Source organism: Pleurodeles waltl, chromosome 2_1, assembly GCF_031143425.1.
Source record: "Pleurodeles waltl isolate 20211129_DDA chromosome 2_1, aPleWal1.hap1.20221129, whole genome shotgun sequence".
In the NCBI taxonomy this organism is placed as follows: Eukaryota; Metazoa; Chordata; class Amphibia; order Caudata; family Salamandridae; genus Pleurodeles; species Pleurodeles waltl.
In genome coordinates, this window is record NC_090438.1 from 321,176,213 (window position 1) to 321,191,588 (window position 15,376).

At 42.6% G+C, this 15,376-nt stretch overlaps 1 protein-coding gene across 3 annotated transcripts in view; it reads left to right on the plus strand.

The window, feature by feature from the left end:
- Positions 1–15,376, plus strand: part of LRCH2 (leucine rich repeats and calponin homology domain containing 2) — a 743,639-nt gene that overhangs the window by 192,459 nt on the left and 535,804 nt on the right. For all 3 annotated transcript variants that reach the window (XM_069212552.1, XM_069212555.1, XM_069212554.1), the window contains exon 3: positions 7,564–7,690. In XM_069212552.1, coding sequence (XP_069068653.1) covers positions 7,564–7,690 — 127 coding nt within the window. The remainder of the gene's footprint in view (positions 1–7,563; positions 7,691–15,376) is intronic.

Genomic DNA, 15,376 nt, shown 5'->3' on the forward strand with positions numbered 1-15,376 from the left:
TTGGATAGAACCAAGTTGCCTTGGATGATCAGTTGCTTTCCTTTGGTGTCCAAATGTACATTTAATGACCTTACAGGGAATAAGTAGGATCCTCTGGTAGGGGGAATCAAACGATGTACAGCAAGAAACCTTCAGCCTATTATCTAGGAATGGGAGCATCTTGTGTGGTACTGGAAGCCATTATCAGATGAGGTGCTCCTTTAGGGCTGTCTGCTTAAGTATGGATGGGGTGAGGATTTACGAAGCCTCTTCAGGAAAGGGGCGAGCCATCTGGTTTGTTAATTCAGATTGGTTGGAGATCACACCCGGGTCAACATGGCCAAGTGGTTCAGGCCACAAAGTGTGATGTTCTTCAATAAAAGGTGAATCCTGCGATACTTAGATATTTTCAAACTATGGGTCTGTGTGAGCGTAGCTATTTGGTACTATCAGGCGAAAAATTACCTTGGGTCCAGAAAGGTGGAGCAGTCAGCTAGTAGCGGGTTCCATCTGCTGGTTATGGAGTCCTAGGTAAGCTATGCAGATGCCAAAGGGGCATGGGAGGGAACATCCATCCATGGACAAAGGCAGTCGATCAAGGACAGTTAGCCTCCTAGTTGGGAGGAAACTGAGATTTGCTGGGATACTTACATTGCCAGATTGAATTGACATATGCCTTTAGGGTGGTCTGATGGTACACATTAAGGTTTTTGCAGGGCACACACTTTAGGTACTGGGGTAGTCCGCCCGTGTACATGTACCCAATGAGGAAAGCTGGGGCAATGATTTATTTTGAAGCACCCATAGAGTAGTGTCTTAGGGATATAGAGTTGTCCATTGGTGATGGGGTACATTTGCCATCCAAGGGCTGCAAGCTCTTCACTCAGCATGCGCACAATCTTTAGGGCCATTACTGAAGCCTCCAGTGGCAGCTGGGGAGGGCAAGATTGCGAGGGAGCTCTTCGCCCTGTGTCGGAAGTTCTAGCAGCAGAAAAAGGGGGCTACCCAAGTAATTTAGGCTAATTTACTGAACTGACCCATTGGAGGGGTGTTGAGTTGTGTGGGCACTGGGGAGGCAGAAGGGGTGTCTGACTTGCGGGTGTTCCTGGACCTTTGCTGCCCTACCCCGGGATGCCTGGAGTTGAGCACTTTGGATGTGGTGCCTGGAGATTAACATTTTGGGCGAGATGCCTGGTGTTAGCAGAGAAAGGGGGCTACCCAAAAAATTGAACTGATTTACTGAACTTTCACCTTAGAGGGGTGTTGATTTGTGTGGGCACTTGGCAGGCAGGAGGTAGGGACTAAACTGCTGGTGGACCTGGACCTTTCTGCCCTCCTCCTTGATGCTTGGGGTTGAACATTTGGGGGGATTTGCCTGGTGACAGGTACCCTGGCAGGGACAAAACACGATAGAGTGCTCTGCTGTATGTCTTGGTATGGATCTACTGGTATTGCCCATCCTTCTTAGAGACAGAGGGTACGTTGTCACTAATGTATGCTTGACCCGGGATGCCCTTGGTTGAGGGCATGTGTGATGTGATAGAGGCCTTCTGGCACTATGCATTCTGGAGTGTTTAACTGCATTGGAAAGTGGAGACAATTGTATTTTGTATTGCTTGCACTACATTTGAGCTGTTATTTATTGATCTTATGTCCTGTATTCTCATAACTATATCTGATTTACTATGGTTCTCTTTTCTCATTGAAGCTATGTGGATAAAGGGTTACACCTTGGCTAAACCATAACCTAAGTTGTCTGGTGAATCTTTTTCAGTGGGGGAGGGAGGGGACAACGGCTCGCACGTTGTGAGTGCACTATGACTTTGTGGCTCCTTTGAACATATCTTTCACTGTTAAACATTAACCTATCCTCCGTCTAATGAAATACGTATCATCTAGCGCGAGTGTGAATTGTGGATTTTAGTAGTTGGGGAAGTTGTCAAACACCCCTTTACTGCCAACGTATTCCAAATACCCAGTGCTGTTTAATTAATCTCAAAAGTATATAGATTACATAGTCTAAGTTCTCTTGGCCTTGGTGTGCTCCATAGGGGCCGCTCAGTCAAAGTTCTTTCGGTATGGATCCTATGCATTTCTGTGGCTCTCACCGACCATTGCAGTATGGGTTTTTTAACATTGTTTCTTCACCAGTATAAATATATGTCCTGCTTCGTATCACTACACCCACTTACAATCACATATGTGGAAAAACATATTCAAAGGTGGAGTCTGTGTGAAGCAGTGTGGATTTCGGGGAGGTATCACAAACTACTTTGAAATCCGAGAAAGACAACTTGCAAGTTATGTGCCCGACACGAGACGTCATGGGTATGCATACTATGTGAGCTACAGAACCACAAGCTGCAAACTACCTGCTATAGGTAAGTAATGTGTTTCTTCCTCTCCACCATGTTATTGCCTAGTTTCTTTGTGACCATGTAGTGGCTTTGTAGGACGTTTTTCATTACCCTTTAAATGTGTGTCTTCACTTAGTTACTGACTTTTCTGCAAGGATGTGTTATCAGATGGATTGCGTCTTTCGGACACCAGACTGGTAATATTTTTACACAGGGGCGCAGTTCCATGTTGTATCATCTTTCCGGCTGCCCTTACATTCACATTTGCTGGTGCATCTTTTCGTATGTTAATTCTGCGTTTTCCTGTATTGAGCCTCGGAGGGGATTTCTTGAATATGGTTGTGGGTTGGGTTTGACTTGGCGTTCTTTGAGCCACCTTATAACTATTCAGATCTGTGCCAGTTCTTTCTGGACTTTTGGGTTGGTTGGTATTCTCCACCTGTCTTGATCCAGGTGCGACCGAGCTGCAATGTTGGTGACTTTCTGCTTCTTCTGTGTTTACCGCCTCTACCACTTGTGGGAAGAACATATATTGGGGGAAACATACCAGCCAATGTTTCCAGGTGTTGTGTTTGGTGTTGCACATCTCCATGGTGCATCGATTAGAGTGTATTATTATACACTTTGCTGCCTTTAGCCCCTTCATGCCAGGCTCTTTCCCCCCTCAAGTGCCTGGCCTTTTTATGGCTATTTGGGGCAGTTTGCGTTTAGGTCCTCATAACTTTTCGTCCACATAAGCTACCCACGCCAAATTTGCGGGCTTTTTTTTTCCCCAACATCCTAGGGATTCTAGAGATGAAGGACAATGGGGCAGTACATTAGAGTCTCCTTCCAGATACCTCTTCAAGCACAGACTCTTCATCTCTTAGCAGGAATGTCTTCTTTGGCTGTGAGAGGAATGTGCTCGGCAAAGTGGTGATCTTTCAATCTAGCGACATCCTTCACTACTGCTTTTCTATGGACTCTTGACTGTTCCAGCACAACAAGGCTCGCTTTGACAGTTTCCTGAAATTTCACAAATGTCATCCTTGACTCTGGAGAACTATTCTTGAACACAACAAAAGCATGAAAAGTTGCCAAATGGAACAGGTGAGACGCTAATTTTATATACCAAACTTAAGCCTTACGAGCAGCAGTGTAAGGTTCCAACCTCTGATCTACTCTGTTAACACCGCCCATGTGCTTATTGTAGTCCAAAATGCACACAGGTTTGTGCACTTTGGCAACCTGACCCCAAACAGTCACAGGGGAAGTACTCTCATCATGGATGGTAGTTAGAATGTAGACATCCCTCCTATCTGCAAGTTTCAGAGGTAGCAGTTCATCACTCCGCAAGTCATTGCACTGTACCCTCAAGTTTTTTACAGACAAGCTCCCTTGGATAGCCTTTCTGGTTAGAACGGATTGTGCCACAAGCAACAGTGTCCACTCTGAACAATTCCTTAAACAACTGCACTCTAGTGTAGAAGTTATCTACATACAAATGGTGACCTTTGTTAACAGTCTTCTACCAAGTTCCCACACAATTTTCTCAGTAACTCCAAAAGTGGGCGGAAAACCAGGGGTGTCAATACTGGAATCCCAACCAGTGTAGACCCGAAAATTATAAACATATCCTGTACTACTTTGACAGCATATACAGTTTAATTCTATACCGTGCCCTCTTGCTAGGAATGTACTGCCTAAAAACCAAACGACCCTTTAACAGGACCAAAGACTCGTCCACAGCTATTTCTTTGCCTGGAACATAGACCTCTGAAAACCAGTCTACAAAATGATCATGGACAAGTCTAATCTTAAAAACATGGCCAGAGTCAGGGTGATCTTGTGGCAAGGCTAAGGCATTATCAATAAAATGCAGCATCCAAAGAAGAAGCTCATACCGGGTATGACGCATGGTTGCAGGAAATATACCAGTTGCCATCAAGGGAGTAGTAGACCAAAATGAAGTCAGTGATGGCTTCCTTATGAGCTCCATCAAAAAAGTTAAACCCAAGAACATTTTCAACTCTTCTAGATTCGTGAGATCCCACCGGCTAGCTCTAGAGTGTGGTCTGGCTGGGGTTTACCTCAAATACTGCTCCACATACAAATTAGTCTGCTCAACAATCTCTTCCAAAAATACATCATCCATAAACAACAGAAAGAAATTGACAGGCAAAACGTTTTCTGTATTCACTGTCTACCCCGGGAGACCAGTAAAGGCAGGCAACTCCGGCTGCTCCATGTTTTGGGCAACCCAGAGGTCAGGTCTTCCAATGGGAAGCATTTCAGCCACCGGCTGCTGCACGTTTGGCACATCAGTGTCCTCCTCTAAAATGGGCACTTCATCAGCACTGAGATTGGATTCATCATCAGATGATTCCTCTCTGACAGAAAATTAACTTCCAGAATCCTGCACTTCCTCCTCTGCCTCAGATGCAGAGTCAGTCTCATAATCATGGTCAGAATATGATTAAAAAAGCACACCAACAACCTGCTAAGCAGTCATCCTACGGCTAGCCATGATCCTTCCTACGAAACGTAACTGAACAGATGCACCACCAACAACCAGCACTGTGTACGATAAGTAATAAACTAAGTGTGGCTTTATCGCTAAGAGTTATAAACTTAAAAACTATATCACTTGCCTGAAAAGGCTAGACTCGCCAGCAACTACTCTGCATAGCCACAGCAATCATCAATGATATTCCATTAAAAAGAAAAGAAAACTACACATAAGACAACACAAATATCATTGTGCACTAATCTAAGTACAATTTCACACACAATCCAGCATTTAATACACCACTTAAAAAATGTAATTCATGCATGGCAACAATAGTTATTTGGAGTAAATAGTTTTTTCTTACCTAACGCATGCAAACAGCTTCGAACTAGAACAAAAAAGAGAAATAAAACATTATAATCACAAATGCAAATACTTTTCTAGTCAACATAAACCCCGCCACAAAACATTTAGAAATTTCCCCTGGTGCCTTAGTGGCTTCTGCCCCCCTTGGGGGCAGATGGACCTAAAAATAAAACAGGCCGAAGAAATTGCCAACAGCTGTGTGACCCCTTTGGGGGGGCAACACCTGCCCAAGGGGACGTCACCAAACACAATAAATACAATTACAATTATTCCATGGTGTCTATGTGGCTTCTGCCCCCATCAGCCCAAAAACAATAGGCCGATCTGCCCCCAAGCGGGCAGAAACGATATATTGGCCCCCAAAGGGAGCGACCCTTGTCCAAGGACCCCCCCCTCCCCCCAAAAAAGAAAATCGAAACAAAAACAATCCTTCCTGCCTCAGTGGCTTTGTTGGGCCTAAAAAAAAAAAAAGCAGATCTGCCCCCAAGGGGGGCAGAAGTGGTCCACAGTGCTGGGCCCCCTTTGGGGATGACCCTTACCCAAGGGACCACCCCCCACACAAAACAAACAAAAGTAAACAATCCTTGGTGTCATTGTGGTTTCTGCCCCCCTGCGGAGGCAGATCGGCTTAAAAATAATAGGCTGATCTGCCACCAAGGGGGGCAGAAATAGCGTAAAACATATTGCCTCCCAAAGGGGAGCGACCCTTGCCCAAGGGGCTGCTCCCCTCTACTGAAATTGACAAAAAAAACTAAAATCCCTGGTGCCTTAGTGGCTTCTCCCCCTCCTCCCTCCTTGGGGGCAGATGGGCCTTAAAAAAAAAATAGGCTGATCTCCCCCCAAGGGGGGCAGAAATGGCCTACAGTGCTGTGCCCGCCTTTGGGAGGGCAACCCTTACTCAAGGGGCCACCCCCCACACAAAAATTACAAAAGTAAATAATCCCTAGCGTTCATGTGGGATCTGCCCCCAAGGGGGCCAGGAAGGCGATAGATAATGTGCCCCTCTAGGAGGAGCGACCCTTGCCTAATGGGCCGCTCCCCGTAATGAAACATACAAAAAAATAAATCCCGGGTATCTAGTTGCCACTCTTGCTGCCCGTAGAGGGAAAGGAAAACCCTTTCATTTCCCCCAATGACTCTTTCATTGCAATCCCCCCCACGGCCGGAGGAGAAACTCACCTTGTTCTCCTGAGACGCACTGGAAGCAAATGGCTTCCAGAGCAACCGGAGCTCTCTAATGATGTCAGTGCGCAATCGCAGCTGACGTTGTTAGGGGGGGTAGAAGGGGAAGCGAGTTTCCCCCATGAGCCAGTCCCTGGACGTAATGGTTACATCCTTGGCGCCTTAGCGCCGCAGACAAGGACTTAACCGTTACGTCCTTGGCGGGGAAGGGGTTAAAGATTGTTGGCCTATCCCAGGCCATTTCACTCTGCATTGTTTTGTTGTTAAAAAAAAAAAAAAACACACAAACAACCTGCATGGTATGGTAAAGACTTTTTGGTATCCTTTTAATGAGTATTTTTGTGCCACCTGGTTGCTTGTCAGTGAGGCCCGTTTTTTCCATTATTTTAAGTAGTGACAGCAGGATTATGCATTGGATTGGTGCACAAAGTTCGTTCTGTTACTTGTCGTATGTCATTGATTGCAGCTTGAGCTTGTTGGCTGTTTGCCTTATGGGTCCATATGGTGCCGTTCTTGACTGCATTTCTTGACAGACCCTCCTCATGAGGTTATTGCTTAGATATGTATTTATATGTTGAGAACTTTGCAAGGAATCTGCAGGTAGGAATATCCATCAGAAGAATAGGTTACTTACTTATAGTAATGATGTTTCTGTTGCATACGCAATCTAGTGAATACTCTGTCTACCTGTATATTATTTACCTACTCACCTACCTCCCCCTTCTGTGGAGTATTGTTGTATGTTTAATAAGGTCCCAAATTCGTTTTTCTGCTCTGCATTTCCGTAATGTTCATCAATATCTGCTTCATTTTTTTGGGTGAGGAAAGAAGGAGGGAACTGGCGTCTAGGCCTCTGGATGGCACCATATACAACTGTGTGACTTCACATTCGGGGATGCACCAGAATAGTAATGGAGCCAATGCACCATCTGTCGTGCAATAGAGCCGTTTTAAATTTTCTGGGTCCAGTACAATACCTTTGGGCATACATGAGATGGGTAACCTGCTAGTGGGTAGGGTATCCACCAGAAACATCATTACCAAAGGTAAGTAACTTATTCCTCTTGCATTCCTCTCTGAAACATATAACTCGTTAGTCACTCTCCAAAAGCATCAGGCATATAAAATATATGTTCATATTAACTTAAAACATGATTGATACTAACTTTCTGTTAAACTGTTTTTTTCTAGTCGTAATCTGTTATCAACGTTGCCAAAATACTTGTTTGACCTGCCTCTTAAAGTATTGGTCGTTAGCAATAATAAACTTGTATCCATTCCTGAAGAGATTGGAAAATTGAAAGACCTAATGGAACTGGTATGTATAAGGATGCTGTATGTTAGTTATATATTGCTGTTTATTAGTTATGTTTGAAGTTATGTTTGATATTTGATTCAGGCTCACTTAATAGTAAACTGGAGTGGTTGGTGCATTGTAAGTTGAAATAGTAGTATATTTAGAATACACTCTTTCTCTGATCAAGCCCGTTCTTTCATTTCACAATTTCCCTGCTATGACATGTCACTGCATCTTCCCCATTTCTGAAATTATTTGCAAGATCAATTAGTTATTTGCTGTAATTACCCCATGACTTCTAGGAGCCGCCGTTAAATGCCTATGACACAAAGTGCCCATGTCCCTCTATATTGTGAACCGATTATGGAATATGAAAAGATGAGAAATTGAGACAATACCATCGGTAATCAGACCATAATCAGAGTATATACATGTTAGTTTTCCTGACTGCCCTTGATTATTGTTGTCAGTAATTGAAAAATGTCTGGTTTGGAATGGTTTCTGATGGATCATTTAATGCACTCTGTATCTGTCGTGGTTTAGTAACGTAAATCATTGTATTCTTTGATCCAGTCAATAGAGAAAATTGTCTTTCTGTTTGTTTTTTGGACTGCCTGAGTTTTAACAGTAATTAATGACAAACTGCTGGCTCCTTTTCTCTCCATTGACAGCAAATGCAAATGAGGTGTGAAACATTTCTCTGCTAGAGACCACCTTGGGTATGCCCTTCTGACTTGTTTATACAAAACAGGACCCTAGCGTAAGGAGGGCTTTTGAACTGGGATCTCTCCCATCAATCATGTCTCTGTTAAAGTTTGTTGGAACCTGTTTTCAGAACCTGTCCGGAAAGGTTTGACAGTAGCAGATAATAATTTCCGTCAAGCAGCCCGATTATGGGGTTTAGCAGCGCTGGATCTTGGGACAGTTGTCCTGCCATCTTGGAAGGTCCTAGGGCAAGGTTTTCTACACTATTTTTCCCGACATCAAACAAACTAGTAAATATTTATGTAGCTGGACTGTGGGAATTGTGTATGACCAGGAGCTGTCACCAGGTACTTGATAGTGAGCATGACGAAAAAGGCTTCCCGCAGCATGATCGCCGGATCTCAGTTGAATTTACAAAGACCAGGAGAAGAACTGCCTACCTGCTGAAGTAGGGCTCTCTCTTTTTGCAAAGACCAGCTGACCGGTTGGGAATGGACTGCACTGAACTGTGCTGCAGCGCTGGGTAGAGTAAGTAGTTGCTCCTACCTCTCTCTGTTGAAATGCACTGTAGTCTTAGCTGGAGTGAGTGGCTGGGCCGATTCTACCTTGTATTACTAATCTTTGGTGGAGTCACAGCTGGAGAGAGTTGTTGTGCGGGTGTCCCACTGCTATACTGTGGCATGGACCCAAAAGGCCTTTCGAGCTGTTTGGGAGCTTTAAGAGGGAACAACAATAAACTGACTGATAAGTTTGAATATATGAGAGTCATAATCATGGAAAGCTACTGATTGCCACTTATCTCCTGACATGGTAGGTAGTAACATTTTCTGGTAAAGTTTTCTTGTTTTCATTTTTGGTGCAAGACTGACCTCCAGTGCCCACTTTTTGTAATGCATGTTGATTAACATTGTCTTTTTTTTTTTCTTTCAAGCGTGTTTGTTATCGGATTGCTTTATCCAATATTCTCATGTAATTATTAGTTTTCTCAATTATACCGAAAAGGGTCTTGGATTTTCGCCGTTTGGTTTCCTTAGTTAATATTGTTTTAGTGCTGCTTAAATACCTAACTTAGATTTTCTGGAGAAAAGCCTGCAGCTTTGCACCATTGTTACCAGAGTTAGGCCTAAATGTGTTCAGGGAACATTATTCACAAGTCATTTAGAAATTATCCCATGACATCAACCTTGCCACATTTAAATTTTGACATTTGATTGTTTTATAATCCAGTCGCCTACTCATGAATTTGTTTAAAGAGATTTTTTTAATTTCCTTGACCTCAACCAAGCTCCTATTCTTTTAGAACATATATAAAACATCCACCACCTTTCTTGCAATATTGTCTCACAGCTCTCATGTACATTCTCTTATGAACACTTACATTAAGCAACTCAGTTGCCAACTTTACTAATTTAACTTGCCTTAGGCATGTACCCTGGTATATCTACCCACCACCTCACTATTGTGTTAACAGACACTCTCTACTCCACCACAGAGTTGCTTTCAATCCCCAGGCATAGAAATTGTGGTTTCAGCAGGCCAGGTACACTTTCAAGTAAGCATTTTTTAATGGGCAGATTCTTGCTTCAGCAAAGCTAGTGTTATTACTGATCTCTGAGTAGCAATATGCATGCTTACAACTCGTGTTCTTTAAATTTGCACTCTGCACTTACACCAGCAAGTATATTTGGATTCTGCCGCATTGTCCCAAATATTATAGTCCACATTCCACGTTCTTAAGTTCTACCCACGATGTATGCAGCCTCCTGGCCATCTAGATATGAATCTGATTTTGCAATGACTTACTGTCCTGGCTGCACTCCCATCAGTTCAAGGACTTGTTCAGTTATAAGCAGGTGATTGCCCCTCCTGCAAGTAAATTAAACATTTGTTCGCTTAATGTTCCCCTGTAGCTCTAGCCAACCCTCTGAATGCCATAGGAAATAGACGTGGTGTCAGAACCCATGTTCAGAGGGCCCTGGGGCAAGCAGGAGCTACTGGGTTCAACTTTGAGGGTTGAGACCTTTAACGCCTGATATCCTGGGCCTAACTTACTGAGGATCTTCCAAAAACAACAGATGATGGACAGATGCAGAGCAAATTAAACACTCACCCGCAGTCACAGATCTGGGTTTAATCCATCAGTTTTTTTTGCTTGCCGTTCCATTCCAGTTTGGACCCAGCCATATGCAAATCAATCTTGACCCTGTTCCCAATGGGAACAGTCCAGTATGAACTGCCAGGTCTTCCCTGGACCAGAAACAAGCATCCCGGGACCGGTTTCAGGGTATCACCCTTCATCAGCCAGGCTAGCTTGAATCCAGTGGCATAGCAAGCACGGAACCCACATCTGGGCATACCCTTTCCACTTGGGGCGACAAATGCAAAAACAACAGATGATGGACGGAATGCAGAGCAAATCAAATATTCACCCCCCAGTCACAAAGATCTGGGTTTAATCCATCGTCTTTTTGCTCACCACGCCACCCCAGTTTGGACCCTGCCATATGCAAATCAGTCTTGACCCTCTTCCCAGTGGGAACAGTCCAGCCCGAACTGCCAGGCCAGGTCTTCCCTGGACCAGAAACAAGCATCCTGGGACCGGTTTCAGGTTTCATCAAGCTAGCCTAGCTGATCCCCTTGTCTGTTACAAAATAAGGCTAACCTAAAAAATGTAAACTCTTCATGTCTCTCTCAGCCACCAAGTCCACCACCGACACACACCGACCCAACAAAATGCCTCCTGAGCATGCTGGAAGAGGAACACTATACTGAAAAAACAGGACTATTGTGACCCTCACACAGTTATCGCAACTAACAACACACCTGCTACAACCTCAAAATATATTGCTCACACTTCTCCTAAACAAAACACCACCACTAACACACCTTTTTTTAAGTGCCAGCTTATAAATGCTCGATCATTCTAAAAAAACAAGCACCACATCTACAATCTGCTCACAGACACACAACCAGACTTACTATTCATAACATAATCATGGTTGGGAGATGACATTGCCCCAGTGTTGCATGAAGCTGTTTCTCCGGGCTATCAAACCATCACACAAAACTGTATAGGCAAGAAAGGATGTGGACTAGCAATAATATTCAAACAAGCAATAAATGTCAGTAAAACAGACAACATTTCCATACAAGGTTGTGTAGCCCTCCTCACCAGATGCTACCCTACTCCAACTTCCTTCTGTAACTTTCTCCTCCTTTACAGACCTCCACCTAACAACTCAACATTCCCAGACACTTTTCTAGATACAGTCTCAAACCTTATGACATTATACTCAAACCTATGCATTCTTGGGGACCTAAACATTTGGTTTGACAAACCCAATATTCCCCATGCAAAAGGTATCACCACTGGCCTAGTCGCATTGAACCTACATCAGATTGTACACAATCCCACACACATCGCTAGACACATCCTAGATGTCATTTTTGCTAAGCCTGAACTAGTTACCGTTCATAGCATCACGCCAATCACATGGTCAGACCACCCTTTGATAACTTTCAGACATGAAACACCACAAATCAACACACCCCACAACTACTTATATACATGCACCTATCGACCATGGAGCAAACTCAATTTGGATGACTTAGAAACACAACTACTAGCCAACACATATCTAGATACAATTAATTCTGTTTCAAAACTTTGAGTGGCTACAGGAAGCTTTTGATATCCAAATACCACTCAGAAAAACTAAACAGGACAAAAGAAAACCAACACCTTGGAGAAACACAGGACTAAAAAAGATAAAGCAACAAATCAGAAGGTTGCAGCGGACCTGGCACAAAACAAACAACATTGAAGACAAACTGCAACTACACAAACTTAACAGAATACACAAATCATCAATCAAAAAATCTAAAAAAGGTACTCAGGCAGAATACAAAATGCTAAATCTGCAACAAAAGAATTTTGTTAAATTCTCAATGAATTTCAAAAACATAAATGCTTGGAAGAAAGTCATCCCACTACTCAAGATTTCACAAACAAACTGGCAACTCGTCACACAACCAGGGCAGACACATTGGACTCCTATTTAAAGCAGAAGAAAACCATCCGCACCAACCCCTTTCCTAAAATCCCCTCTAAGAATAAACCAACCCAGCCTCTACAGTCCTTCAAACAAATATCACAAGGTGAATTTATGGATTTGGTCACAGCAAGCAGGCCTTCCGGTTGCCTTTCTGACCCTTGTCCACCACACATCTTTAAGAACATTTTTTTATCTACTTCTGCTGCCACACCTGTAAGAAGAATCATCAACAACTGTTTAACTAAAGGAACTTTTCCTGAAGACCTGCAAAAGGCATACATACGTCAGTTATTAAAGAAAACAAACCTAGACCCACAGGACCCCAACAACTACTCACAGAACCGATCACAAATAAACCTTTCCTGTGCAAACGGATAGAAAGAGCAGTCGCCCAGATGTCACAATTCATTGAAGACAATTCCATACTTTCAGACTACCAAACTGGATTAAGCCCAGGAAGAGGCACCGAATTGGCACTCATAGCAATCTGGGATGATCTTAAAAACACAGTCGACCACAATGGAGTTGCGGCACTACTTCTCATGGACCTCTCTGCTGCCTTTGATACGGTTGACCATGCCACCCTCATTCAAAGATTCCACAAAGCCAGCATAGAAGGGACTGCTTTCGACTGGATTACATCCTACCGTCAAAACAGAACTAATGATCTATTCTGCACCCTTCTCATCCAGACCCTATCTCACAAAAGCAGGGGTCCCCCAAGGATCAATCATCTCACCTTTGCTTTTCAACATCTACATAATATCATTACCAGAACTGATCAATGATTTTAAACTTACATGCTACAACTATGCAGATGACACACAAATACAAAAACTCAGAAATCTTCAGTTGCTTCAGAGCTGTTGATTAGTGGATGACTTGGAGCCATCTCAAACTAAATGCCTCGAAAATGGAAATACTCATATGTGGTGACTGGAAAAAGTATGACCCACTGTGCGCTTGGCCTGACTATCTCGGACCACTTCCTCAATTATCCATGGAAGTTAAAAACCTCAGAATTACCATGGACTCCAAGTTAACTATGAATGCCCAAGTGGAAAATTAGCACAAACAAGCTTCATCTCCTTGAAGACTCTGCGAAGCATCTTCCCCCACCTCTGATTTCCACACAAGGTGCAGGCTACTCTCTCTCTTGTACTATCCAAACTGGATTATGCCAATGGCCCTTACCATGGATCTTCTCTATCTATTATGAAAAAATTACAACATATTCAAAACGCCGCTGCCAGACTACTATTACATGTAAAGCCACAATCCCACATCGCCCCTGCCTTGAGAGCACTACACTGGTTACCGGTTGCCAGAAGATCCACCTTCCAGCTGCTTTGTATCACCCACAAAGCTATACATGGAACAGGACCACTTTTTATCAGAAACAAAATAACCAAATACGTTCATCAACGAAACCTCCGCTCAAGATTGGCACACCACCATACAAGAAAATGACTGTAGGTTGTACATCCTTCTCTGTTCAAGCAGCCAAACTATGGAATTCATTACCCCCAAATATAAGATCCATGGATAAGTATCTTGTCTTCAGAAGACTACTCAAGAGTGGACTCTTTCCGTCATAACCACCATACTCAAATAGCAATGGACTGCGTATGCCTGTGTTGATAAATATTTTTAATCTGAATATGTGTATGTTCTAGGTAGGTATAGTTCTTTAGGAAATATGTATCGCTACTATGTCCTAACAATAAATTACACCCATAGTCTTTAAACCTGTTTACCAAATGTATATTTACTCAAAATTAAATATATATATATATGTATGTGAATATATATGTATCTGTTTGTGTGTTTATATGTATGTGTATAAATAAAAATAAATAAAATAAAATCTAGAAATAAAACAAATTATAAATAAGTAAATTAAAGTAAAAATAAATAATAATGAATAAATAAAATAATGATTAAAACAATATATATAAATACAATATAAATAAACACAATATAAATTTACCCTCTTGTAAGCTTTACTGCGTCTCATCACCATGTCATGTCTCTATCAATCTATCCTCCATCCCGACTCTGACTCATCCCAAACCCATTCTACTACTTTCATCTCCAAAATAACCCTGCCTAAGCTCTCCCCCCCCACCTCCACATTTAGTTCACCCAAACCTCACTTTACTACCATGATCTCCCAAACAACCCTAATGAATTCTCCCTCATTTATCTCATCTTGACTCATCCAAAACCCCTCCTGCTACTATGATATCCCTAATCCTTTTCACAGACTCTTCCCTCCTCCATCTCTTCTTCACTCATCCCAAGCCTCATCCTATTCCTATAAACTCCCAATTAACACTTCTGGATTCTTCCCTCCTCTATCCCATCTTTACTCTAGTCAGTCCAACTAATAAACTCACCTATCCTCTGCTCAAATTAACTCATAAATATACTAAAACTGAACTCCTATTTCCCTATACTAATCCACCACTAATTCCTCTTGTGCTCCGGAGTAGCGTGGTAGTCGCCAAAAAGCGCTTTAATGGTTCATGAGGGGTAGTAAGCGCTATATAAATACTATTACAATACAATATGTCAAGAATTAAGTGGAATCAGTTCTCTTTTCCTGATTGAGTCCATGTTACATCACGCTAACAGGGTAACCCTTTTATGGTACATTACACTCGGGTTACAATCAATCACTGCAACATCAACATAGCCTAAAAGTAAGTAATCCAGTCCATGCAGTATGTCTTTCAGAAGAGTGTGACAGAATTCTCAACCTTCCGTTAGTAGTGCAATCGTTCTCTAAGAACATACACTGATTTTTCTCAAGTCAACCATACACAATCTCGGATAGACTATATTTTCATTTCACATTCTCTAAACCTTTACATGCCTCAGATATTGGCTGTATTCTCATTTCTGATCATTCCCTGGTCTCAGTTCATCTGGATCTCTTACCTCA